The sequence below is a fragment of the Spermophilus citellus genome, assembly GCF_964194105.1.
Source record: "Spermophilus citellus genome assembly, chromosome: 1".
NCBI classification, from domain to species: Eukaryota; Metazoa; Chordata; class Mammalia; order Rodentia; family Sciuridae; genus Spermophilus; species Spermophilus citellus.
Genome location: NC_138182.1, coordinates 298,146 through 323,370, shown reverse-complemented (window position 1 = coordinate 323,370; position 25,225 = coordinate 298,146). Strand labels below are relative to the sequence as shown.

General features: G+C 60.1%; 1 protein-coding gene across 3 annotated transcripts in view; it reads right to left on the bottom strand.

Annotated features, from left to right (window-relative positions):
• Positions 1–25,225, bottom strand: part of RASA3 (RAS p21 protein activator 3) — an 83,157-nt gene continuing 57,932 nt past the window's right edge. For 2 of the 3 annotated variants that reach the window (XM_081303783.1, XM_081303785.1), the window contains 14 exons: positions 24,872–24,986; positions 24,134–24,208; positions 23,419–23,542; positions 16,420–16,526; positions 15,641–15,718; positions 14,533–14,610; positions 13,786–13,859; positions 11,910–11,986; positions 11,315–11,446; positions 10,778–10,860; positions 7,085–7,293; positions 6,048–6,151; positions 3,272–3,455; positions 1–1,342 (listed from right to left, as the gene is read on the bottom strand). In XM_081303783.1, coding sequence (XP_081159909.1) covers positions 1,267–1,342; positions 3,272–3,455; positions 6,048–6,151; positions 7,085–7,293; positions 10,778–10,860; positions 11,315–11,446; positions 11,910–11,986; positions 13,786–13,859; positions 14,533–14,610; positions 15,641–15,718; positions 16,420–16,526; positions 23,419–23,542; positions 24,134–24,208; positions 24,872–24,986 — 1,516 coding nt within the window. In that variant the 3' untranslated portion in view covers positions 1–1,266. The remainder of the gene's footprint in view (positions 1,343–3,271; positions 3,456–6,047; positions 6,152–7,084; positions 7,294–10,777; positions 10,861–11,314; positions 11,447–11,909; positions 11,987–13,785; positions 13,860–14,532; positions 14,611–15,640; positions 15,719–16,419; positions 16,527–23,418; positions 23,543–24,133; positions 24,209–24,871; positions 24,987–25,225) is intronic. The other variant, XM_081303784.1, reaches the window with a different exon arrangement.

The following is a 25,225-nucleotide window of genomic DNA, read 5'->3' as shown; positions in this document are numbered from 1 at the left end:
AAGAATAAAACCTCTGTTTTAATTGGCCAGTAAAATACATTGCAAATTATTAGTATTTTATAAACAGAAACATTGTTACAAATCCCTGTTAAAAATCGCAGCCTGAGAGCATGTGTCCTCCACTACTTCTGTGACAAGAAATCATGTGACTATCTATCCCTAGATGAAAAGCCTGGACCAGGAAGTCCACATGTGCCTCAGTGCTTCCCCAGGACCCCCTGCCACAGGCCAGGGGTGCTGGAGAGCAAGGTCTGCAGCAGCAGTGTGCCATCAAGCTGAAGAGGTCTGCCCTCCTGCCCCGACCCTCCTGTCCCAAGACAGCAGCTCTGGCCGTGGCCATGCCCTTCACCTCCTGGGGCTCCGGAGACGGGGCCGCAGCAGTCCCTGGGAGACCTTCTGGCAGCTGGGGACACAGTTCCTGGCTATCTGCCTCTCAGAGCCCTCTTGAGCAGGTAAAGGTTTCAATGTTCTAAGTTACCTTATATCAAAGAGCTGATTAAAAACACTCCTTTAAAAACATTAAGAAAGACGGCTTGAAAAATGCACTTTTCAAAAATTTTCCCCCAACCTCCCCATGGGGTGGCAGGCAAGTGGACTACGGTTCCCAACACCAACCCGTAGTAGGACAGGCTGTGCTGGGACTGGGGACTGACCCACAGTAGGACAGCTGTGCTGGGACTGGACACTGACCCATAGTAGGACAGCTGTGCTGGGGCTGGGGCTGGCCAGTCAGCCAGAGGAGACTGAATCTTGCCTCTCCCTGCCTGGACTCTGCAGAAGGTACCCAGGCCCCCAAAGCCCAGGACCCTCAGGGATTCCAGCCACAAAACTGGTCCTTCAGCCAGGAGCAGACAGGGAGGCCTCTGTCACAGCCATGGGGGCAGGAGGCTTGTAGGGATGGAGTGACACTGTTCATGTCTGGAGGGGTGCAGCAGAAGAGCCAGGGCCAGAGGAGGGACTGGATGACTCCTGGGCAGTCCAAGCTTCCTGACCATTCGTCTGACCCCTGCACCTCCACAGAACAAAGGGAATGAGAAGACCATGACCCCACACTCCAGAGGCCAGTCAGACCACTCGGCACTGGCAGGTGAGGAAAGCAGGAGTGAAGAGTTCTGCATGGAGACTGTGGTGCCCTGGCAGCCAGGACTGGTCCTGTGGGAGCTGCTGGGCTGTAGAGGCTCCATCGGCTCTGCTTCCCTCTGCTGCTCAGGGTGGTGGGTGGCCTTGTGTAGCAGGTTGGTGCCACCCGAGAAGACTGCACATACTTCAAATGGAATGGGTGGAGATCTCGGACTGTTGTCGGATGTAGTTCTGGAAACTCTTGTCTCCAATGGGGTGCTCCCTGGAAGATGGGGAGAGGATGAAGTTACACCCCAGCTGCTCCTAGGCACAGGCGAGCAGAAGAGGCTCCCACCCAGGCGCTCCCTGGAAGAGAGGCAGAGAAGAGGCTCCCTCCCTCCTCTGGGTGCTCCCAGAAGATGAGGGTGAAGAGGCTCTGTACTCTGTGTGTCCCTGGAAGAAGTGGGGATGGACTGCTTCATGAACAGGAGGTCCCCACTCTGGGTGCTCCCTGGAAGAGGAGGAGATGAGGCCATGACCCCAGAGTGCCCCTGGAAGAGGAGGAGATGAGGCCATGACCCCAGAGTGCCCCTGGAAGAGGAGGGGATGAGGCCATGACCCCAGAGTGCCCCTGGAAGAGGAGGGGATGAGGCTATGACCCCAGAGCGCCCCTGGAAGAGGAGGAGATGAGGCCATGACCCCAGAGTGCCCCTGGAAGAGGAGGGGATGAGGCCATGACCCCAGAGTGCCCCTGGAAGAGGAGGAGATGAGGCCATGACCCCAGAGTGCCCCTGGAAGAGGAGGGGATGAGGCCATGACCCCAGAGTGCCCCTGGAAGAGGAGGAGATGAGGCCATGACCCCAGAGTGCCCCTGGAAGAGGAGGGGATGAGGCTATGACCCCAGAGTGCCCCTGGAAGAGGAGGGGATGAGGCTATGACCCCAGAGCACCCCTGGAAGAGGAGGGGATGAGGCTATGACCCCAGAGCGCTCCTGGAAGAGGAGGGGATGAGGCTATGACCCCAGAGTGCCCCTGGAAGAGGAGGGGATGAGGCTATGACCCCAGAGCACCCCTGGAAGAGGAGGGGATGAGGCTATGACCCCAGAGCGCTCCTGGAAGAGGAGGGGCAGAGGAAGCTCCATTGCCCACTTCTGAGTGCTCCCTGGAAGGGGAGGAGGAGGCTTCTCCCCCTGGGTGCTCCCTGGAAGGAAAGAGGTGCTGTGTGTATGCCATGTGCAGTTTGCACACACGTGCGCAGAATCCACACGCAAGGTGGTACCTGCAGCCTGCACACATGTTGGCGTGCAGTGTACCCCTGCTGCAGATCACATGTTGTGATGCATGAGGTTCACGTGTGTAGGCTGGACTTGTGTGCACCCGGAGTGTGGTACACTCTGGAGTGTGTGTGCTGAGCGTGGGGAAGGCGGGCTCTGTCCACCTGTGGCTGAAGAATGCCCAGTGCTGGGTAGTGGGTGTCTGGGGTGGGTCGCTGCCTGCTCTGGGTGCAACACCTCCCCTAGAACAGGCTTCTGCTTCCTGGGCTGTGGTCAGCCCCCTGGCTTTGGACTGCAAGGCTGCTGACGTTAGGAGGGAGGCCTCCAGAAAGGGTGTGGGCTCCCTGCCAGGTGTGTCCAAGACCTGCCTCAATGCCGGAGGCCCTAGAGGTGCTCAGGCTCTATCCAGCAGGACGTGGGGAGTGTCCCTCTCCCTGAGCTTCACTTGATCCTTCCCAGAACCCCGGCCTCTTCCCTGCAGGCTCACCCACCCATTCTAGGCTGTGTGGTGGCTCTGTCATGGCGTCCCTTGGCACCTGCTGGATGGGCACAGTCAAGACGCCCACTCCCCCTGGCTCTGGGCTCTTCTAGCCCTCACCTCATTTCACTCAATCTCCCATGACCTCTGCTCCTGTGAAGAAGTGGGGGTGGAAGCCAGGCTACCTGCCAGCCATAGCTGGTGATGGGTCGGTGTGGTCCACCTGACTCAGTCCTGAGCATCCGCCTGCCCTACCCCCTCCCTCCTGGGACAAGAATGTGGCCACTCCAGAGCCAGCCTGTGCCAGTGACCTGGGAGATGGCAGAGGGCGTGTGATGCAGAGGCCAGACCCTGGCCGAGACAGGCTGGGGAGGCCCGGCCTCCTCCCCAGGTGGGCCCCATCAGAGGTCTGAGGTGGACTGGCCACGCCCTGCCCACAGCCTCATCCCCGAGGCACTCACTGACTCCCGTATCTGGTCTTCTTGAACTTGTCCCTCCTGTACTGCGCGTGCTCCTGTTCCAGGGCCCCCACGCCTGCGATGACCTGCTTCAGTGTCTTGTAGGTCTCCCGGGGGTCGTCAATGAGGAACGTGGAGCACTCCTCCTGCTCCGGGCCGTCGTACACAGACTTGCTCCCACAGGCCTCTGTGGGGGCAGGGATGTCACTGTGGGTGTCCCTGTGGCCACCCCCCCTCGTGGGGTGTCTGCCAGGGCATGCATCTCCCACGGCAGTCCCCTCCGGGAACGGCTGGCCCCGGGCGCGTGGGTGAGAGCAGCGTGAGTGTCCACCCTGCAGCCCCTGGGCCCAGCCTGTCTCGGCGCAGCCGCCCTCTCCTCGCAGGTCCAGCTGGCTAACTGCACAGTCGAGTGAGAAGACGGCTGTGGAGGAAGGTGGCGGGCGCTAGAGGGTGTCCCAGCCCTCCTGGGAGGTGCTGATGAGGATGCAGCAGCCAAGGCTGTTCCTCAAGGCCTGACTAGGCGGGAGGACCGAGCAGGAGGCAGAGATGGCGGCGTCCCTGAGCCAATCTGTCTCACGAGGACACAAAATAACAACTAAAACCACCTTCTCCCTGGCCCCTGGACCTGGTGCCCTGTGAACAGTGTCCGTGAACTGATCAAGGTGAAATGGAGTCCTGGGGACCAGGCCGTGCAGGAGACTGGCTCCGTCTCACATGAGCAGCCTCCCCAAAGCCCTAACAAGCAGGTACCTGTGTCACTGCACGGATGGACACATGGCCTGTCCCCAGCACACCCGGCAAGCCTGCCGTCCCCCACAGAGATGTCTTACTCTTGCCACCATCGTGACAAGCCATTCTGCGCTGGCTGACCTTCCCAGCCCAGCACTAGCCCTCAGGACAGAATGGCCTGACCCTGCACTGAGTCTGCAGATGTGGGGCCACAGAGACCTAGCCACAGGAGCGCCAGGAGGGGCCAGGGTCTGACCACGGCCTGTGGCCAAGGCCATGGCAACACAGCCCTCCAGCACCAAAGGCTAGGACTTGGGCAGAAAGGGACTTGTTACACGAACGGGCACAGGCCCCATGGTCATGTGTCTGGGGAGACAGTGTCTCGCAGCCATCAGAGCTGCCCAACTAGAAGGCTGTCAAGAAGCAGAGGCTTGGAGGATGCAGGGACTCCACGCCCTGTAAGGTGCCTGTGGGCAGAGTGAGCTGAGAGTCTAGCTGCGTTGACAGCAATGAGCCCTTGCTATCAAGACAGTTTGTTGGCTATTGGGAGGAAGGATGAGAGCATAATTGTTTCCATTTGTCTATCTGTCCATTTTTTATTCATCCATCCACTTACCTATCCATGCATCATGCATTCATCCACCCACCTATCCATCCATCCATCCATCTATATACCTGTCTGTTCCTCCCTCCTTCCTCCTTCTTCCCTTGCTCCCTCCCTCCCTCCTCTCTGGCCATCCATCCATCCATCCATCCATCTATACACCTTTCCTTCCTTCCTCTCTTCCTTCCTCCCTCCATCCCTTCCTCCCTCCCTCCATCCCTTCCTCCCTCCCTCCTGTCTGGCCATCCATCCATTCATCCATTCATTTATACACCTGTCCTTCCTTCCTTCCCCCCTCCCCCTCCCTCCCTCTCTCCCATCTGGCCAACCATCCATCCATCCATCCATCCATCTGTTTATACACCTGTCTCTTCCTTCTTTCCTCCCTTCCCCCTCCCTCCCCCCTCCCATCTGGCCATCCATCCATCCATCCATCCATCTATCTATATACTCCTTCCTTCCTTCCTTCCTTCCTTCCTTCATTCCTTCCTTCCTTCCTTCCTTCCTTCCTTCCTTCCTCTCTCCCTCCCTCCCGTCTGGCCATCATTCCTTCCTTCCTTCCTTCCATCCATCCATCCATCCAACAGGACAAGTACCCCCTTTGTGCCAAGTCCTGGGGTAAAAAGGATGTTTCCTTTGCTCTCAAAAGGCCCCAGATAACAACTAAAAGTGAACAGACCAGAAAGGGCTGCACTTGAGTGATGGGGTGAACCCAGGCTGTGGGGCTGGGGGGCTGGAGAAAGCTCCCAGGAGGAACAGACTCACAGGAAGGGCAGGCACTGGCTGGACTGAAGTAGGAGGGCACTCCAGGTAGAGGGCAGAGGCCATTCACAGTGTGCAGCACTGTGGTGCAGGCAGGGCCAGGCCCTGCGCATGCTGTGCTTGCTGGGCACCATGCTACCGCTGGGTGTGCACAGGCAGGTGAGCCTGTGTGAGCCTGGAGCCTGTTCTCACACACGGGCGGGACGTGATGCCCAGGGCCCCGTGCATGGCCAGCCAAGGTGCAGCTGGCCTTCTAGGCTGGGTCAGGAAAGCAGGGAGGAAGCAAGGCTAACGGGCTCGATCCCAGACTTTCTCCCGTGTTTTGTTCTGTGGGCTGAGAGCTGTTTTGTGATCTACATGAGCATATCTGAGTTCTCCCAGACCCCGCATGGAGAAGATACCCCTGCCTCCCTCCTTGGATCTGCCTGCCACCGAGGAACAGACCAGGTCCCATGCCACCTAATCTGTCCTGCCCAGACTGTTGAACTTCTAGTTCTGTTAAGCTATGAAATGTTACACACATCTCTCTAGAGTGCTGGCTAGCCAGCAAACAGCTTCCCATCACCAGGGCTGTAGCCTGCCCACGGACGCCCCACAGACACCAGAGCTCTACCAGGCTCCCCTGCAGATGGCCCTGTGCCTGAGACAGCTCCCTGGCCCGACACGTGCAGGGGCTGTGGTCACCTTGCATCTTCTCCAGCTTGCCCATGTACAGGTTGAACAAGGAGTAGATGCGCTCCGTCTCGCGGTCCCCGTCAATGTCCAGCTGGATGTTTGCTGGGAGGCCACTGCCCAGATAGGGAAAGAATAAAAAGAAAAAACATGACTTAGACAATGCTTTTACTCATATTACTTTTAAGAAAATCCAGTAAGAAAGAAATTGGAGAGAACATATTTAAAACCTTATCCTGACCTTGGTGACAGGGTGGCCCCAGGCTGGCTTAGGACAGGTATAGAATGTGAGAGAGAACAGTCCAGCCTCCACAGCTGGGGCCTCTTGGAACCCATGGATCCAGACCAACCATGGTGGACAGGGCAGAAATGACCTGGTGTAAGGCTTGGGCTACATCCCCAGAGGTTCACCTGCCCAGAGGACAGGAGAGAGGTCTTGGGGACTGACAGGTGTGGCCCTGGCTTCTGCATCTATCACCCTCCACGGCTTTGGGGAGCAAATGGCCAGATGTGAAGGTTGTGTGACAAGTACACTTCGGGGGGCTTGTCACATGAGGCTGTCATACTCCTCATATGACAAGACAGAGAGAGCTAATCAGGGGCCCTGCCGAGGGAGGCCAGGCACCCTGGCCACCTTCCCTTCTCTAATAGCCACAGGAGGCCCAGCTGCCATGACTGGCCTCAGTTTCCATGCAGAGGTGCTGGTGGAGGGACTGGGTGGGGCTCTGAGCAGGAGATGGAGCACTTCCAGGCTCTCAGGAGAAATGGGACGCCTCGGCTTCAAGCCCTCCTTTGCCTGCTGACCACTTCCCCAAGGTCAGCTCTGCCCCAGCAGGGGCTAGGGAGGAACCTCCATGGCCTGGAGCTCCCTGCAGGTACACGGCCTCCCAGAGGCTCACACCCTGGTGCTCTCTCAGTGGGGACTCTGCAGAGGACATGAGATCTGCCTGGCTGGGCCCCCTGGCTGAACTCCCTGGACAGCAGCCAGGTGACTGTGCTTGGCTGAGTGGGGGTGGTGGGTGCCGGGTGCTGCAGGGGCCCAGACCTACCCAGTGCAGGGGGTGCAGCCGGCCGCAGTGTCGGAGGAGGCCCTGCAGCACAGCCAGTGGCCGTTCAGGTAGGCAGACGGGTGGAAGACGGTGAGGCGTGCCTGGTTGCACTGGCTCACCTTGGTGAGGATGTCGATCCAGTCCTTGGCCTCCACACAGTTGCTGGCCTGGATGTACAGCGCACGCTCTGGCTGGATGACCTGGAACATCTGAGGACACAGTGTGGGCTCAGGAGGGCTACTAGAGGAGCTCTGAGAAAGCTCGAGAGCCACAGGCATTCAGACACCATCAATGGCTTGAAAAGGGACACTTGGCTGGATGGGCCCCAAGGGGCCAGGGCTGAGGCAAACCTGGATGGGCCCAGGGCCTTCCTGCAGCTCTGCCACAGGATGGGGCTGTGGGAACAGAAGAGGCAGAGCTGGGGAGGCCACCAGGGCGAGCCTAGCCAGGCACACTCTGCCCTGCAGCCTCAGAAGCCTCGGCTGAAATCCCCTACCCACCTGCTTTCTCTCCTGGGACTGCAGGGCTGGCCACAGGTGTCATGAAGCTCTGCCTGTCCACCTGGCTGGCACATGAAGCCCTGCCTCAGGGCCTGGCAAGCTGTTCTTGCCCTCTGGTACCCTGGTGCCCACCTGACCACATGGGACTGCTCCACTGAGGGGCTTCTTCCTCATGAGGCTTCTCAGGGCCACCTTTGCCTCTCTCTCCACAAACATTACTAAGTGCCAGCAACTGTCCTGGGTCCCAGGGACATGCTACTTGCAGCCAGGGGGAAGGATGAAAGCAAACGGCAAGTCAGAGCTAGGGCCTAACAGGTCAGGAGAGACTGAGCAGTCCTCTGGCTGAGCTCTGGAGCAGGCTAAGTTAACTAGGCAGAGCAGGGAAAGGGTCAATGAGGTGGAGCGCAGAAAGGGGACAGATGGCTTCCCAGGCAGAAGACAGTGGGAACAAAGGTCCTGGAGCCAGAGGGGTCAGGTGACCCCAGAAGCACAGGCCAAGCTGCACCCAGATGGTGCTTGGAGAGGTGGGCAGACCAGAGCTTGGCAGGACTCAGGTGGCTATCCAAGGTGATAGCCCTTCTGGGCTGGGGGAGTTCTGGCTCCATATTCCTGGGTGAATAGCTGGGGCCTCACGAGGAGATGGGCACACCCTGTGCCCCCGGCCCCGTGTGTGTAAACCCCACCTCTGCATGAGTGTGCTCATGGCTACGATCCCCATGGACAGCACCCTGACCATTATTTTGGGCTGGGCACTCACAGGGGCCAGAAAGCCAAGCTGATGGACAACTAGAAAACAAGCTGCCTCTAGGCATGTAGAACATCAGGCCTGAGTCACCAAGCAGGGCGGGGAAGGTCTGAGAGCAGGGGACAGAGGAAGCCCTCAGTGCACCCGTCTGGGAAGGAGCAGGGTGGCCACTGTGAATACGATGGGGATGTGCTGGCCTGGCCAGAGTGAGATTTCTGGTGTGGGCCACTGCAATGTGGTTCTGAAGAGAACTGTTTTTAGGAAGCATACACTGAAGTACTCGTGCAGTTCAGGAAAGATGCAGCCATCACACACAGAGGAGTGAGGACACCAAGGATGACCAAGCACACAGGGTAAAGTGAAGCCAGATCAAGGGTACCTGGGACCCCTCGTTCTGTCCTTGTGCATCCTTCTCTAAGTTCAAAATTACACCAGAGCAAAACAAGGTTTGAGAGGAAGTCCCAACAGGCTCAGGACCTATTCCTGACATCCTTTAAGGGGTCTTTTTTCCAAGTAAAATCAACTTTCCTCCTCCAAGTTGTTGTCGTGGTATTTTGGTCACAACAATGAAAAGGTTAATAGCACTGAAGTTGGCACTGAGAGGTGAAGTGTGACGGCACCTCACCACGTGGTTCAGGAGCCTTGGAACTGATTTGCGGGAGGAGTTTGGAAAGTTTGGAGATGCAGACTGGAGAAGTAGAGTTTGTTTAATGGGAGATTCTGGTGGAGTTTAGAAGACCAGGATGCCAATAGGAATGTGGACAGCAAAGACTGCTCCTGAGGTTTCAAGGGGGAATGAGGGCTGAGCCCTTCAATTTGTATTCTGACAAAGAATTGCCTACATTTTGCTCAAGTCCTGAGGCTTTCTGTCAGGCCGAGTACAGAGGTGGGGAACTAATCAATCTGGCAACGGAAATTTCCAGGCAGCAGAGCATTCAGGCTATGGCATGGGCATTGCTGGCTGCTTTTAACCAGATTTACAGTGAGAAATAGAAAGAAAGAGCAGAACCGAAAGATCTGAAAAACTTGAAATTTGGGCAGAAAAATATGTGCACAACTGGGGCCCAGGAAGGAGTGATCACTTAAGAAATCAGTGACACTAAAAGGTGTTGTAACTTGGCACGTGGATCATAAGAGAGATGATTTGAGGGCATCTCAGCAAGACCCCACCCCTCACAGGCTCAGACTTTCATCTGAGAGGAGTGCCTCAGTACCAGCTCATCTAGGTCTGCCTGGGAACTGTCTCCCCAGGACGTGGCCTCCGAGTTCAGCTGCCCAGGTACTCAGAAGCCACTGCAGCCATGGTCTAAGGGTCTCTGCCCCTGCTCAAGCCCCGGGAGGTCTTGGCATCACCGAGGGGTCTGGTTCTGCAGGCACACAGAATGCAAGAGTCCTGGAGCAACAGAGGCTTCCCTCAGATTCCAAAGGCAGGTCTGGGAGGCAGGCAGCAGGTGGCAGGGCAGGAGTCCCTGCAGGCAGCCCTGGAGGGCCACGTGTGGCACCATGGGAGTAAAGCTGCAGCTTCAGCTGAGACCTGGGGATGAAGAGATTCCAGGAGCAGGGAACATCACCGTGGAAAGCTCAGACAGGGAGCAGAGCCAGCCAGGAGTGGCCACGGGGACCATAGGTAGCAGGGCCACCAGGCAGGGCTGCCCAAGCCGAGTCCCAGATAGCAGACATGGAGCCTCAGGATTTAATCTGTGCCCTGCTGGGTGTGGGTCTTGCTGCAGCCTGATCCTTCCTTTCTATGTCCCTAATTTCTCTTTTGGAATGGGAATGATTGCCCTGCACCATTATGTAAGTTTTTGGTTTTTTAAAAATTTTCAGGGCTCAGAGCTGTTGGCCTGGTGTCTAAGAGAAGACTTTGGACTTGGCTTTTGAGCCAGGCTGGAACTGGTGAGACGATGTGGACTCTTGGAAAGGGACTGAACACAGGTAAGATGCACGTGGCCTGTGGGGACCAGGGGTGGAATGTCGGGGTTTGGGTCTTAAGTGTTCCCCAAAGTCCACGTGTAGAAGGCTCAGACTCTGATGGTGGAGCCTCAGGGGGGGCAGTGAGGTGGCTGGGACGCGCCCTCAAGGAGGCTGTTGGGATCCGACCCCTTCCCGGTCAGCACTGCCTCCAGCTGCCACCACAGACTCCCTGCTGTGCCACTCTGCTTCACCACAGGGCCAAAGCCACAAGGCCAAGTGACCAGGGAAACTGTGAGGCAAAATCGGGCTTTCCTGCCTCTAGGTTGATTATCTGAGGTGCTGGTCACAGTTAGGGAAAGCTGACTAACACAGGCCAGGCCCCTTGGCCTCTGGAACTGGCCCGAGAAGCACCTGGCACAGCTCAGCCCCCAGCTCCCCTCAGGTTCTTCCCTGGGCCTGGTGAGCACAGGAGAAGGGAGATCCAGGCCTGGAGCCAGGTGGTGGGACGCACCTGGGGGAGAGGTCTGCACTCACATTTTTCATCCGGAAGGACTCTTCCTCCAGCCTCTCCACGGCCAGGATGTTCTCGATGGGGATGCTGCAGAGCGGCTGGTCTCCTGTGGCAGAGAGGGCATGAGTGCTGTGCCTGGCCTGGAGGTGGTGTGCCCTCCTCGCTAGCCAGACACTGGAGGACCCCAGAGGCCACAGGCCTGCATCCAGCCCAGGGCCACATCTTTAGGAGAGGAAGTCATTTGCTAGAATTTCCTCAGGTGAGCTGCTCAGACCCAGGAGAAACCAGCCCCACGGGCCAGTGGGGAGGCGGAGAGGGACATCAAGTACAGCCAGGAGGCCTCCCCAACAGGTGGGCCCTGCGCTCTGGTGGGTGGGAGTGGGATTCCTGCAGAGGAGTCTTCCCCACCTTTGCCAGGGGCTACAGGACAAGGACATGTGCTTGGGGACAAACCTGCCTGCCAGGCTTCCCCAGAGTAGCCGTCGCCCAGCAGGACCTGGAGAAGGCTCGGAGCCCTCCGAGCAGAGTGGGAGACCCGTAGTGGGGGCCACTCTTGTTACCTTTGCTCTTCTGGTAGGTGAATTCGTGGTTGGTCAGGCGAAACCACCTCTTCTTGAAGTTCTTCATCCCAAAGCGTTTTCTCCCCTGAGCCCTCTTGATCATGAACCTGTCACAAAGGCACTCAGTGGTCACTGAGTGTCAGGCCCCCTTGTCATGCCACGGTGCGCAGGCAGACAGGTGCACAGTGCTGCTCCCCTCTACTTCCGTCAACAGGTTAGAAGGGGGAGTACGTGCCTCTGCCTTGAGCACCCCAACCTGCAAGGCCACACAGGGCACCAGCCCCCACCCATCCAGCACCGACTGACCAGCTTCCTATCGCCTGGCCTTCTGCAGGAAGTGCAGCCAGGGTCACAGGGCCACACAGACATGCTCTGGAGCCAGAGCTGGGGGAGGGGGCACGGCCAGCCTGGGGGTGGGTGGTGCCTGCTGGGTGCGGAAGCCCATGGCCTTCCTGTGTCCAGGCCACCTGGTTCGGGCTGCTTCTGTCGGACCTCGGCCTCCCCCACCCAACACCCTCCTGGCGGCCCCTGGAGCCTCACGGGAGTGAGGGATTCCTGACCACAGCCAGCAGCCAACAGGAAGAGAAGGAAATACCCATCGGTGGATGGAGGGCAGAGGCAGAGCAGAGCGAGCTGCAGATGGCCAGGCCACTGGACCAGGAGATGTATGTTCTGTTGGAGGAATGTGGAGCGGAGCTGGGGATGCTGGGCGGCACAAGGCCTCACAGTGTGCGCCAGAGAACTGGGCACAGGTGCACTTGTGAGAGCCGGGGCGCTCCTGGCAACAGTCTGGAGGGAGCTAAGGGCAAGACCTTCTGCCATGGTCTGGGCAGAAACTGAGGCCAACTGGGTCCACAGCCAGCAACACAGCGTGCTGCTGTCCTCCCAAGACTGGGGAAGCCAGGAGGGCAGCTGAGACCCCAAGGGGCCCCATGCAGCCTCCACACACACTGATCAGCTGGGCACCACTATCCTTAAAGGTCAGAAAATGCTTCTAAGAGATCTTCAGTCACGGGACAGATGAGCCGTGGGTAGAAGGTCTTACAAACATGCTGCTACGGGATTTTGTGGGAACACTATTTTCTGAGGGCCCTGCATACATGGGGTTTATGCAAATTCTGTGCACATACATTCCTAGAAACCTCTAGCTGATTGGGCACAGAGGAGCAGGTGCATGCAGCCGGAGGGTGTCGGCAGTTCTCTGAAGAAAGGGTCTGTGAGGGTCACTCACTCAAGCTTTGGTCCAGACACCTCATTCACGAGTGACCATTTCTAACCACAACCATGCACCCGTGGAACAGGGGAGGTAGGAGCCACTGGGAGCCAAGCTGCAAACAGGGTGTGCCACCCCACGTGAGCACAGTTGGTTCAACCCTAAGCCCCTAGAGCTGGCTCATGGCTCTGCATCTTGGCAGGTGACAACACGAGGAGGGTCACGAAGAGCAGGAGTATCGGCATACCCCGGCAGGGAGTGAACCTCACCCCGAGTCTACAGTGTGCACAAGCACAGGACAAAATGACCACCCAGAGCAAGACGGCAGACACCCACCCCCAAGATGACACTGCAGGTGACAATCAGTTGGGGAGCAGAAGGTGGCAGCTTAATTGGGGGTAGAAGCCTAAGGGTCTTAGTGGACCAGAACCTCAGTGAGTCGTGTGCTGCAGCCACTTCAGAGCTGGAGGAACTTGGCTGCGCTGCAGAGGCCCAGGGCAGGTTCACAACCCCTGCACCAGGAGGTCACTCTACGACCGCCACACCCCACATACAGTGTGCAAGCCAGGAAGCATCACAGAAGGCTGTAGGCTTGCTCAGTGTGCACTGTGTGGAACCACCTGTGCTTTCATCGACACGTGGCTGCTTTAAAAGAAAAACAGCGACAGGGCCAGGGTCCAGGGGCAGCTCCTGGGTCTGGGGGCACGGTGAAGCTGAGAGCCTCAGAGTTGCAGCTTGGCAGGAACTGGGTGGATCTGCCCAAGTTCACGTCGATGAGGGGCAAATGTGTGGTGCCGCCCCTGGAGCCCCAGACCCCCGGGTGAGGTCAAGGTAGGAAATGCCCCTGCTGAGGTAGAACCTCGAGAGGTCACAGCACTTCCACCTACAGGACCTCCAAGATACCGCAGGGAATCCTGGCTGAAGGCCTTTGGGACCAAGTGCCCATCTCATTTCCTGTGACCCTGGTTTCCTGACAGAAGACCCCTCAGAAGCAAGAGTGGACACTCTGCAAAGCCCACAGAGAAGAGGCCCTGAGCAACCACAGTGGGCTGTGCCTCCCCAGAGGAGCCTGGTAGGGAAAGGATGAGGAGGCGGGACCCCACCCCACCCCAGGCCAGGGGCTAGGAAAGGTCCAGGTTGACCCTAACTTGCAAGCCATTGTCCACCGGGGCCAGACCAGAGCTCTGGGGCCTCAAGTCAAGGACAGGCAGCTGTGCAGCATGGCTGGAAGTCCACCCAGGTCCGACGGAGGCCTTACCCTTCCTTGAGCAGGATGGGCTGCTCGACACTCTTGGGGTCCCTTCGCCCAGAGGATGAAATCAGATCCAGGAACTAAAGCAGGGAGGAAATGAGGCCATGAGAAGGGGAGCCCCTCTGCAGCCGGCTCCCTGACAGTGACGGCTCCCTCCTCCAGCCCTCTCTCCCACCCTGGGGAAGAGAGCAGGAGAGTCCTGGGGCCCGTGGGAGTCTCCAGGCAGAGCCCTGCCCCGACCCTGCCAGGCCTGTCCACGGGGAGCTAGGCACTGGGAAGCTCTGCACCCTACAGGCGCCCAAGACACACGGCAGAGGCAGGCCCAGCCTGGCCCCGCTGTTCTTCCTGGCCATGAGTGGTCCCACCTGGGGATGGGGTTTGGCACTGACTTCCTGCCCCATCCGAGGGCCTCTCAGGTCCCTCCCACCAACAGGGTGCTCTGAGCTCCAACCCCTTCTACCCTCTGATTTGAGAGGGTGGGGATGGCCAAGCTACAGGCTGCAGGGCACTCTCCACCGTGTCCTCGACAGAGCTGGGACAGAGGCACCAGGGACTGTGGCCATGATGGGACAGGACTGTGCTGCAGGTATGGACGTCAGCCAACAATCGGCTCAAGGGTGGCTGCAGGGAACCCAGGTGGCCCTGGACCTGCCCCACAGTGGACAGCCAGCAGGGCATGATCCGCCTGCATGCCTACAGGCCACCATGTGTGAGGTCCCCGAGTGCGGGTTCCCTGCACACATGTGTACCTACGTTCTTCACCGCATCTGCGTACTTCTGCTCGTTGAAGAACTCATAGAAGGTCGCCATGTACGACTCCTTGAAACTGGCCTGAAATGAAGCCGGGTGCAAGGTGATGCCTGGGGGTTTTGGTGGGTGGCCCAGATCTGGCTCAGGTGCCTGTGGTCAGCCCGGGTGGTGCCCGAGAGGACCAGTGTCTGCTCTGGCTGAAGTCCTGGCTCAGGCTCCTGGACCAGGTGCTCTAGTGCCTCCGGGAGCAGGCCCCTGCTGGCTAGGGCTGCCCTGCCCAGGGGCTGAGTCACAGCCTGGGGACCCAGGAAACCTCTCTGGCCACCACTCGGAGTGTGGTGCAGATGAGTGCCCTTTCTGTGGGGTCCCCTGTGGTGGGGATGTACACAGGAGGTGGGGTCTGCGAAGACCTGGAGTCCCCACAGCCTGGGTGTGGGTGGAAGAGCCACTGCCTCTGGGCCTCCACAGAAGCTGCCTCGTCTTCAGGGATCCCACCTGAGGCCCTGGAGGTCAGGGAGGGAGCTCCTGCAGACCCCTTCACCTGGCCCTGGACAGTTCATAGACCCAGGCAGGATTGGCAGCCAGCTCTGGCCCGAGGGCCTGCTTTTCAAGCTGTGGGTCAGGAGGCCTGCTGGCCTGGAAATAGGATGGGAGTCAAGGGGTAGAAGACCCTTAGGGACAGGGACCCTCTAGCACCGCACCTGCCTGAGTGATAATGACAGAGAGTGCAGGCTGTCACCAAGGCTGTGGCTGGGCTCTGCTCCTCCTGCCAAGGAAGCCCCCCACCCACAGGTGCACCCACGTAGCATCCTGGGGGCTCACGGTTGAGGTGACCTTCCCAGCTCTGCAACTAGGGGACCAGGAGCAAAGTTGAGGTGGGACAATCGGTTAGGAGGCCTGGCTACCTTCCCAGGTGACTGAGAGAAGTCAGAGGAACTCGGCCCCTAGCATTGTGGGCACCCCCGAGGGCAGAGACACGGGAGGCACTGGAAGGCTGGGGTGTCTCCCACTCCTGTCCCTGGGGTTCCGCTCCCGAGTGTGAAATGCTTCATCTACGCTTTCTAAAGAGAGAAACAAAGCAGAGCTCCTGGAAGGGTGGAAACAGACTCACAGACTTGGACTTGGACAAGCTGCCGAGAGTCTGGATGGTCTTTGAGATAAGTGTCAGGGTTCTTGACGTCTGTGGGTCCTGTCGGAGGCAGGAGAAGAGAAACCTGGCCTTGTTCCAGTTTTAGGACGCGCTGCGATCGATCCCAGAGTTACACAGAGGACAAAATGGGTGGCATTGTCCAAAAGCTGCCATGGCCTAAGCAGGCACTGGGGTGACCTGGATAATTCCTGGTCTCGGGCTCCAGAAGGTCCCTGTCACCTGGGACGGTGTCTCCCCCCAGATGGCCTGCATTTCAGCTGGGTGCTGGACCCTAGCACCGTGAACAGAGAAGGGCTCCCTCCTCCAGCCCTCCCACCTGGTATGCCAGAGTCACTCTGCACAGGCAGAGGGTGCTGGCTTCAATCAGAGGGAAGCAGAAAGGGCCACCACGCAAAGTCTCTCCAGCCTCTCCCCCTGGGAACCCTCAACTGGCACCTCAGCACCAGAGAGGGCCTGCCACATGTTTGACACAAAGAGATGCATGAATGTGTACAGAATTGGAAGCACACCATGGTATTCACAGGGCCTATGGTGACAGCCAAGGCCCCCGTCACAACACCCAACTGTTGATCCCTCCAGCAACACAGAGAAGTTGGGGCAGAAAGTCTGCTGAACGTCTCTGTGGACAGACAAGAGGCAGCCCTCCCTTTCACACCTTCTCCCCTGCTGACGTGTGGGCAGGCTCAGGGGACTGGCCAGACTAGGGGGGGGACAGGTTAGCTCACGGGCTGACCTCTTACCGTGTGATGAGGTGTCAGCTGGAAGAGGTTGGGGGAGAGAATGGCAGGAGCAAAGAACCTCAGGAAAATGAAGCTGCTCACGGCTGTGTACCGCACGTCCAGGTCATCTGGGGACAGAGGACGCCGCTTCAGTGGGGTGCCACAGCACAGCCACCCAAAGATTCCTATCATCCTGGCCCTCCTCAGGCCTCGTGCCTGGCCCCAGTCTTGTCTGTCTTACGGTCACCATGGGCACCATCTGGAGTCATAACCCTGACCCACCAGCCTCGGGGGTCTCACTGGTGGTTGGCTCTCACCTGGGGTGGGAGGACAGTTCTGTTCATTATTTTTACTTCCTATTTGTTCTTGGGAAATGCTTCCTTGACCCTCCGAGAGTGGGGATGGTATCCTCTGGGGCTGGGAGGACACACTCACCAGGATCAGAGGCCCCAGGAAGAAAGACCTGGAAGCAGCTCGGATATGAGCTGTGACTTCAGTGGAACATCCTACCCTGCCATGACATGGGAGGTGTGGGAAGGTGGTAACATGGCGGTGCAGGGAGATGTGTGCAGGCGGGAGTGGTGGGCTTGAGTGGTCCATGCAGGAGGGGACAAGGGGTCCAGGGAGGTGTGTGCAGGGAGGGAGTGGTGGGCATGAGGGGTCCGTGCAGGAGGGGACAAGGGGTACAGGGAGGTGTGTGCAGGGAGGGAGGTGGGGGATTGAGGGGTCCATGCAGGAGGGGACAAGGGGTCCAGGGAGGCGTGTGCAGGCGGGAGGTGGGGGATTGAGGGGTCCGTGCAGGAGGGGACAAGGGGTACAGGGAGGTGTGTGCAGGGAGGGAGGTGGGGGATTGAGGGGTCCGTGCAGGAGGGGACAAGGGGTACAGGGAGGTGTGTGCAGGGAGGGAGTGGTGGGCATGAGGGGTCCATGCAGGAGGGGACAAGAGGTACAGGAAGGTGTGTGCAGGGGGGAGGTGGGGGATTGAAGGGTCCGTGCAGGAGGGGACAAGGGGTCCAGGGAGGCGTGTGCAGGGGGGAGGTGGGGGATTGAAGGGTCCATGCAGGAGGGGACAAGGGGTACAGGAAGGTGTGTGCAGGGAGGGAGGTGGGGGATTGAGGGGTCCGTGCAGGAGGGATCAAGGGGTACAGGAAGGTGTGTGCAGGGAGGGAGGTGGGGGATTGAGGGGTCCGTGCAGGAGGGGACAAGGGGTACAGGAAGGTGTGTGCAGGGGGGAGGTGGGGGATTGAGGGGTCCGTGCAGGAGGGGACAAGGGGTACAGGAAGGTGTGTGCAGGGAGGGAGGTGGGGGATTGAAGGGTCCGTGCAGGAGGGGACAAGGGGTACAGGAAGGTGTGTGCAGGGAGGGAGGTGGGGGATTGAAGGGTCCGTGCAGGAGGGGACAAGGGGTACAGGGAGGTTGTGCAGGGGGGAGGTGGGGGATTGAAGGGTCCGTGCAGGAGGGGACAAGGGGTACAGGAAGGTGTGTGCAGGGAGGGAGGTGGGGGATTGAAGGGTCCGTGCAGGAGGGGACAAGGGGTACAGGGAGGTGTGTGCAGGGGGGAGTGGCGGATTGAAGGGTCCGTGCAGGAGGGGACAAGGGGTCCAGGGAGGTGTGTGCAGGGAGGGAGGTGGGGGATTGAGGGGTCCGTGCAGGAGGGGACAAGGGGTACAGGAAGGTGTGTGCAGGGAGGGAGGTGGGGGATTGAAGGGTCCGTGCAGGAGGGGACAAGGGGTCCAGGGAGGTGTGTGCAGGGAGGGAGGTGGGGGATTGAAGGGTCCGTGCAGGAGGGGACAAGGGGTACAGGGAGGTGTGTGCAGGGAGGGAGGTGGGGGATTGAAGGGTCCGTGCAGGAGGGGACAAGGGGTACAGGGAGGTTGTGCAGGGGGGAGGTGGGGGATTGAAGGGTCCATGCAGGAGGGGACAAGGGGTACAGGGAGGTTGTGCAGGGGGGAGGTGGGGGATTGAAGGGTCCGTGCAGGAGGGGACAAGGGGTACAGGAAGGTGTGTGCAGGGAGGGAGGTGGGGGATTGAAGGGTCCGTGCAGGAGGGGACAAGGGGTACAGGGAGGTGTGTGCAGGGGGGAGGTGGGGGATTGAAGGGTCCATGCAGGAGGGGACAAGGGGTACAGGGAGGTTGTGCAGGGGGGAGGTGGGGGATTGAAGGGTCCGTGCAGGAGGGGACAAGGGGTCCAGGGAGATGTGTGCAGGGAGGGAGGTGGGGGATTGAGGGATCCATGCAGGAGGGGACAAGGGGTCCAGGGAGATGTGTGCAGGGAGGGAGGTGGGGGATTGAGGGGTCCGTGGAGGAGGGGACAAGGGGTCCAGGGAGGTGTGTGCAGGGAGGGAGGTGGGGGATTGAGGGGTCCGTGCAGGAGGGGACAAGGGGTACAGGAAGGTGTGTGCAGGGAGTGAGGTGGGGGATTGAGGGGTCCGTGCAGGAGGGGACAAGGGGTACAGGAAGGTGTGTGCAGGGAGGGAGTGGTGGGCATGAGGGGTCCGTGCAGGAGGGGACAAGGGGTACAGGAAGGTGTGTGCAGGGTGGGAGGTGGGGGATTGAGGGATCCATGCAGGAGGGGACAAGGGGTACAGGGAGATGTGAGGAGGGCCAGGAGGTGGGCACGTGAGGGTCCGTGCAGGAGGGGACAAGGGGTGCAGGGAGTTGTGAGGAGGGCCAGGAGGTGGGGACGTGAGGGTCCGTGCAGGAGGGGACAAGGGGTACAGGGAGGTGTGTGCAGGGAGGGAGGTGGGAGATTGAGGGGTCTGTGCAGGAGGGGACAAGGGGTACAGGAAGGTGTGTGCAGGGTGGGAGGTGGGGGATTGAGGGATCCATGCAGGAGGGGACAAGGGGTACAGGGAGATGTGAGGAGGGCCAGGAGGTGGGCACGTGAGGGTCCGTGCAGGAGGGGACAAGGGGTGCAGGGAGTTGTGAGGAGGGCCAGGAGGTGGGGACGTGAGGGTCCGTGCAGGAGGGGACAAGGGGTACAGGGAGGTGTGTGCAGGGAGGGAGGTGGGAGATTGAGGGGTCTGTGCAGGAGGGGACAAGGGGTACAGGGAGTTGTGTGCAGGGAGGGAGTGGTGGGCATGAGGGATCCATGCAGGAGGGGACAAGAGGTACAGGGAGTTGTGTGCAGGGAGGGAGTGGTGGGCATGAGGGATCCATGCAGGAGGGGACAAGGGGTACAGGAAGGTGTGTGCAGGGAGGGAGTGGTGGGCATGAGGGATCCATGCAGGAGGGGACAAGGGGTCCAGGGAGATGTGTGCAGGGAGGGAGGTGGGAGATTGAGGGATCCATGCAGGAGGGGACAAGGGGTACAGGGAGTTGTGTGCAGGGAGGGAGTGGTGGGCATGAGGGATCCATGCAGGAGGGGACAAGGGGTACAGGAAGGTGTGTGCAGGGAGGGAGTGGTGGGCATGAGGGATCCATGCAGGAGGGGACAAGGGGTCCAGGGAGATGTGTGCAGGGAGGGAGGTGGGGGATTGAGGGGTCCGTGCAGGAGGGGACAAGGGGTCCAGGGAGGTGTGTGCAGGGAGGGAGGTGGGGGATTGAGGGGTCCGTGCAGGAGGGGACAAGGGGTACAGGAAGGTGTGTGCAGGGAGGGAGGTGGGGGATTGAGGGGTCCGTGCAGGAGGGGACAAGGGGTACAGGAAGGTGTGTGCAGGGAGGGAGTGGTGGGCATGAGGGGTCCGTGCAGGAGGGGACAAGGGGTACAGGAAGGTGTGTGCAGGGTGGGAGGTGGGGGATTGAGGGATCCATGCAGGAGGGGACAAGGGGTACAGGGAGATGTGAGGAGGGCCAGGAGGTGGGCACGTGAGGGTCCGTGCAGGAGGGGACAAGGGGTGCAGGGAGTTGTGAGGAGGGCCAGGAGGTGGGGACGTGAGGGTCCGTGCAGGAGGGGACAAGGGGTACAGGGAGGTGTGTGCAGGGAGGGAGGTGGGAGATTGAGGGGTCTGTGCAGGAGGGGACAAGGGGTACAGGGAGTTGTGTGCAGGGAGGGAGTGGTGGGCATGAGGGATCCATGCAGGAGGGGACAAGGGGTACAGGGAGTTGTGTGCAGGGAGGGAGTGGTGGGCATGAGGGATCCATGCAGGAGGGGACAAGGGGTACAGGAAGGTGTGTGCAGGGAGGGAGTGGTGGGCATGAGGGATCCATGCAGGAGGGGACAAGGGGTCCAGGGAGATGTGTGCAGGGAGGGAGGTGGGGGATTGAGGGGTCCGTGCAGGAGGGGACAAGGGGTACAGGGAGGTGTGTGCAGGGAGGGAGGTGGGGGATTGAGGGGTCCGTGCAGGAGGGGACAAGGGGTACAGGAAGGTGTGTGCAGGGAGTGAGGTGGGGGATTGAGGGGTCCGTGCAGGAGGGGACAAGGGGTACAGGGAGATGTGTGCAGGGAGGGAGTGGTGGGCATGAGGGGTCCATGCAGGAGGGGACAAGGGGTACAGGGAGGTGTGTGCAGGGAGGGAGGTGGGGGATTGAGGGGTCCATGCAGGAGGGGACAAGGGGTACAGGGAGATGTGTGCAGGGAGGGAGTGGTGGGCATGAGGGGTCCGTGCAGGAGGGGACAAGGGGTGCAGGGAGTTGTGAGGAGGGCCAGGAGGTGGGCACGTGAGGGTCCGTGCAGGAGGGGACAAGGGGTGCAGGGAGTTGTGAGGAGGGCCAGGAGGTGGGGACGTGAGGGTCCGTGCAGGAGGGGACAAGGGGTCCAGGGAGGTGTGTGCAGGGAGGGAGGTGGGAGATTGAGGGGTCTGTGCAGGAGGGGACAAGGGGTACAGGGAGTTGTGTGCAGGGAGGGAGGTGGGAGATTGAGGGGTCTGTGCAGGAGGGGACAAGGGGTACAGGGAGTTGTGTGCAGGGAGGGAGTGGTGGGCATGAGGGATCCGTGCAGGAGGGGACAAGGGGTACAGGAAGGTGTGTGCAGGGAGGGAGTGGTGGGCATGAGGGATCCATGCAGGAGGGGACAAGGGGTACAGGAAGGTGTGTGCAGGGAGGGAGGTGGGGGATTGAGGGGTCCGTGCAGGAGGGGACAAGGGGTACAGGGAGGTGTGTGCAGGGAGGGAGGTGGGGGATTGAGGGGTCCGTGCAGGAGGGGACAAGGGGTACAGGAAGGTGTGTGCAGGGAGTGAGGTGGGGGATTGAGGGGTCCGTGCAGGAGGGGACAAGGGGTACAGGAAGGTGTGTGCAGGGAGGGAGTGGTGGGCATGAGGGATCCATGCAGGAGGGGACAAGGGGTCCAGGGAGGTGTGTGCAGGGAGGGAGGTGGGGGATTGAGGGGTCCGTGCAGGAGGGGACAAGGGGTACAGGGAGGTGTGTGCAGGGAGGGAGGTGGGGGATTGAGGGGTCCGTGCAGGAGGGGACAAGGGGTACAGGAAGGTGTGTGCAGGGAGTGAGGTGGGGGATTGAGGGGTCCGTGCAGGAGGGGACAAGGGGTACAGGGAGATGTGTGCAGGGAGGGAGTGGTGGGCATGAGGGGTCCATGCAGGAGGGGACAAGGGGTACAGGGAGGTGTGTGCAGGGAGGGAGGTGGGGGATTGAGGGGTCCGTGCAGGAGGGGACAAGGGGTACAGGGAGATGTGTGCAGGGAGGGAGGTGGGGGATTGAGGGGTCCGTGCAGGAGGGGACAAGGGGTACAGGAAGGTGTGTGCAGGGAGTGAGGTGGGGGATTGAGGGGTCCGTGCAGGAGGGGACAAGGGGTACAGGAAGGTGTGTGCAGGGAGGGAGTGGTGGGCATGAGGGATCCATGCAGGAGGGGACAAGGGGTCCAGGGAGGTGTGTGCAGGGAGGGAGGTGGGGGATTGAGGGGTCCGTGCAGGAGGGGACAAGGGGTACAGGGAGGTGTGTGCAGGGAGGGAGGTGGGGGATTGAGGGGTCCGTGCAGGAGGGGACAAGGGGTACAGGAAGGTGTGTGCAGGGAGTGAGGTGGGGGATTGAGGGGTCCGTGCAGGAGGGGACAAGGGGTACAGGGAGATGTGTGCAGGGAGGGAGTGGTGGGCATGAGGGGTCCATGCAGGAGGGGACAAGGGGTACAGGGAGGTGTGTGCAGGGAGGGAGGTGGGGGATTGAGGGGTCCGTGCAGGAGGGGACAAGGGGTGCAGGGAGTTGTGAGGAGGGCCAGGAGGTGGGCACGTGAGGGTCCGTGCAGGAGGGGACAAGGGGTGCAGGGAGTTGTGAGGAGGGCCAGGAGGTGGACACGTGAGGGTCCGTGCAGGAGGGGACAAGGGGTGCAGGGAGTTGTGAGGAGGGCCAGGAGGTGGGCACGTGAGGGTCCGTGCAGGAGGGGACAAGGGGTGCAGGGAGTTGTGAGGAGGGCCAGGAGGTGGGCACGTGAGGGTCCGTGCAGGAGGGGACAAGGGGTGCAGGGAGTTGTGAGGAGGGCCAGGAGGTGGGCACGTGAGGGTCTGTGCAGGAGGGACCAATGGTGCATGGAGGTGTGTGCAGGGTAGGGGGTAAGGACTTGAGGGGTCTGTGCAGCAGGGACAAGGGGTGCAGGGAGGCGTGTGCAGGTTTGTGGTGAGGGCTCATGGGGCCTGGGGTGTAGGAGGGAATGCCCCTCCTCCAGGAGCCAGCGTGAGGAAGATGCGTTTTATCTGATGATTGTTTTCTGTTCCTGGATTGGTCCCAGGTGAGCCTAACCTCTGAGTCAAGTCCCCAGAACTTTTTGGAACTTTTTATTTTGAGAGAGGTCTTACTAAGTTGCTTAGGGCCTCCCTAAGGTGCTGAGGTTCTGACCCTGTCATTCTCCCACCTTCGCCGAAGACACTGGGATTCCAGGTAGGTGCCAGCAGGCCTGGTGAGGAAGGGGTTTGAAAGGGGCCAGAATCACCGGCAAAGCCTCCTTGTCTAGTCCCCAAAGTGCTGCAGGTGCTTGGTGAGGGAGAGGGCCCACGAGGGCCTTGAGTCAAAGGCAGCACTGTGGGAAGGGCAGGGCAGCCAGGGCATGGAGGCCCCTCTCACCCACTGGGGACACTGGCAGCTGGAGGGCCCAGGGCAGCTGGTCGTGGGTCACCACCTGGGGCCGACCGGGCTCACCTTGGAAGCGCTTGGCGGCAGCCTCTCTCAGGGAGAAGAAGATGTCACACATGACGGTGGGGCAGCTCACCCCTGACTTGGTGATGACAGAGAAGACTCGGTCCACGTAATGCCGCAGGCTCTCCTGCAGGGGACACAGTGCCAGGCACCGTTCCCCGAGCCACGGGGAGTGCCCGAGCCAGGCCGGGAGGGACTGGCTCAGAGTGGCCACACCGCAGATGAACTTCTGTTTAAAAAGTCTGCCCTTTAAAATACACTGTGAACAGCTGCCGTGACTCGTCGTCAGGGGAGAGGTCACACCCGGCCGCCACTCGGAACCCCTCTCTCCTCCCCTGTGGGTGAGGCACCCAGCACCAGGACGTGCCTCTAAATGGGCTGGCCTCCATTTCTGCTGTTCTGGAAAATGGGGCAGAGCCCTGGGAGCAGCTTGAGCTGTCCAGTCTGGGCACCTGTGTTTGTCACAAAGGGGTCAGGCAGGGCTGGCTGAGTGGGCCATGGCCCTCCAGGCAGCTTAGGGGAGAGGAGTTGGAGGTGACAAGTTTCCACAGGCTGGTGCTTTCCCCCAGGCTCATGGCCACGGTCAGGACCTATGGCCGGGGAAGAGCTTCTGTGCCCAGCTAGCGTCCCTTCCCTGCCCGGAACAGTGTCCCAGAGGCCCAGGCAGAAGCCCCCACCAGGAGGTTTGGAAGAGTCCTGGGGACAGAGTGGTCCCTACCATGTTGCTCTCGAGGTTTTCGCCATCCCTCAGCTTCACGGGGTCTATTTCACAGCACCTGTGGCTCTGGCATATCTGGAAGGACATGAAGAAGGGGCACTGCCTGAGGCAAGGCCTCACCAGCCCTGGAAGCCAGCCGACTGCAGACCCTGCACAGGGCTGCGGGCCGGGCCTGGCCTGGACTGCAGGGCCACAAGGAGCACACCCAGCCCCCTAGCCAGGAGGCAGGGGCAGCCCTCAGTTGAGGCCACGCCAGGAGTCTTCCAGACAGATTCCCATCTGTTCAAAGATGTTTAGGTTGTTACTTAAAGCACTGCCACGACTCTGCCCACAGACCCAGCCAGAGCACTGTCTGAGGTCCCGAGATGTGAAAACTATCCTGAGGTCAGAATGTCTCAGCAGGACGTGCAGCAGGGGCCAGAGGAGGGACACAGAGGGACACAGAGGTGCTGGGGCAGCCACTAGGGGTCAGGCAAGTGAATGGCCAGTACCTGGACAGGGACTGCCACAACTGCAATGCTCAGGGGATGCAGCGACCCACAGAATGTGGGAAAGGCGGGTCCTGGGAAAAGTCAGCTTTTCTTACAAGTGCTGCTCTCTTTAACAGAATAAGGGGTTTTTAAAAGTATTTTTGTCTTTGAGAAAGCCATGAAGACTTTGGAACATGCAGAGTACGAAGCCAAGGACATGCACCACCTGGGCTGCTGGGTGCTGGCTCTGGTGGGCACCTGGCCTCACCTCCTCTATGGTGGGCTTCAGGGTGACGTGCAGGTAGTGCATGCCCGCCAGCTTCATGGTCTCGTCTATGCACTTGGAGGCCAGCGAGTTCCCTCGGAAGATGGTGTTGGGGTCCCTGGAAAACGGGGGTGGGCGGGGGTGCTGATTGTCATCGCCTGGAGGCAGAAGGAGCGGGACCCGTCCCTAGGCATGAGTCATCGAGAGTGGACAGGAGTGCTCCAGGGTCTGCTGTGAAGTGACAGGGTCTCCCTCTGCTGCCCTTGGTCAGCTCAGAGCTGGCCTCCGCCCTGAGAAGTGTTCTCAGAGAGTCCAGGCGTCTCTGCATCAAAGCCTCAGGTGCTTCAAGAGGCCAGG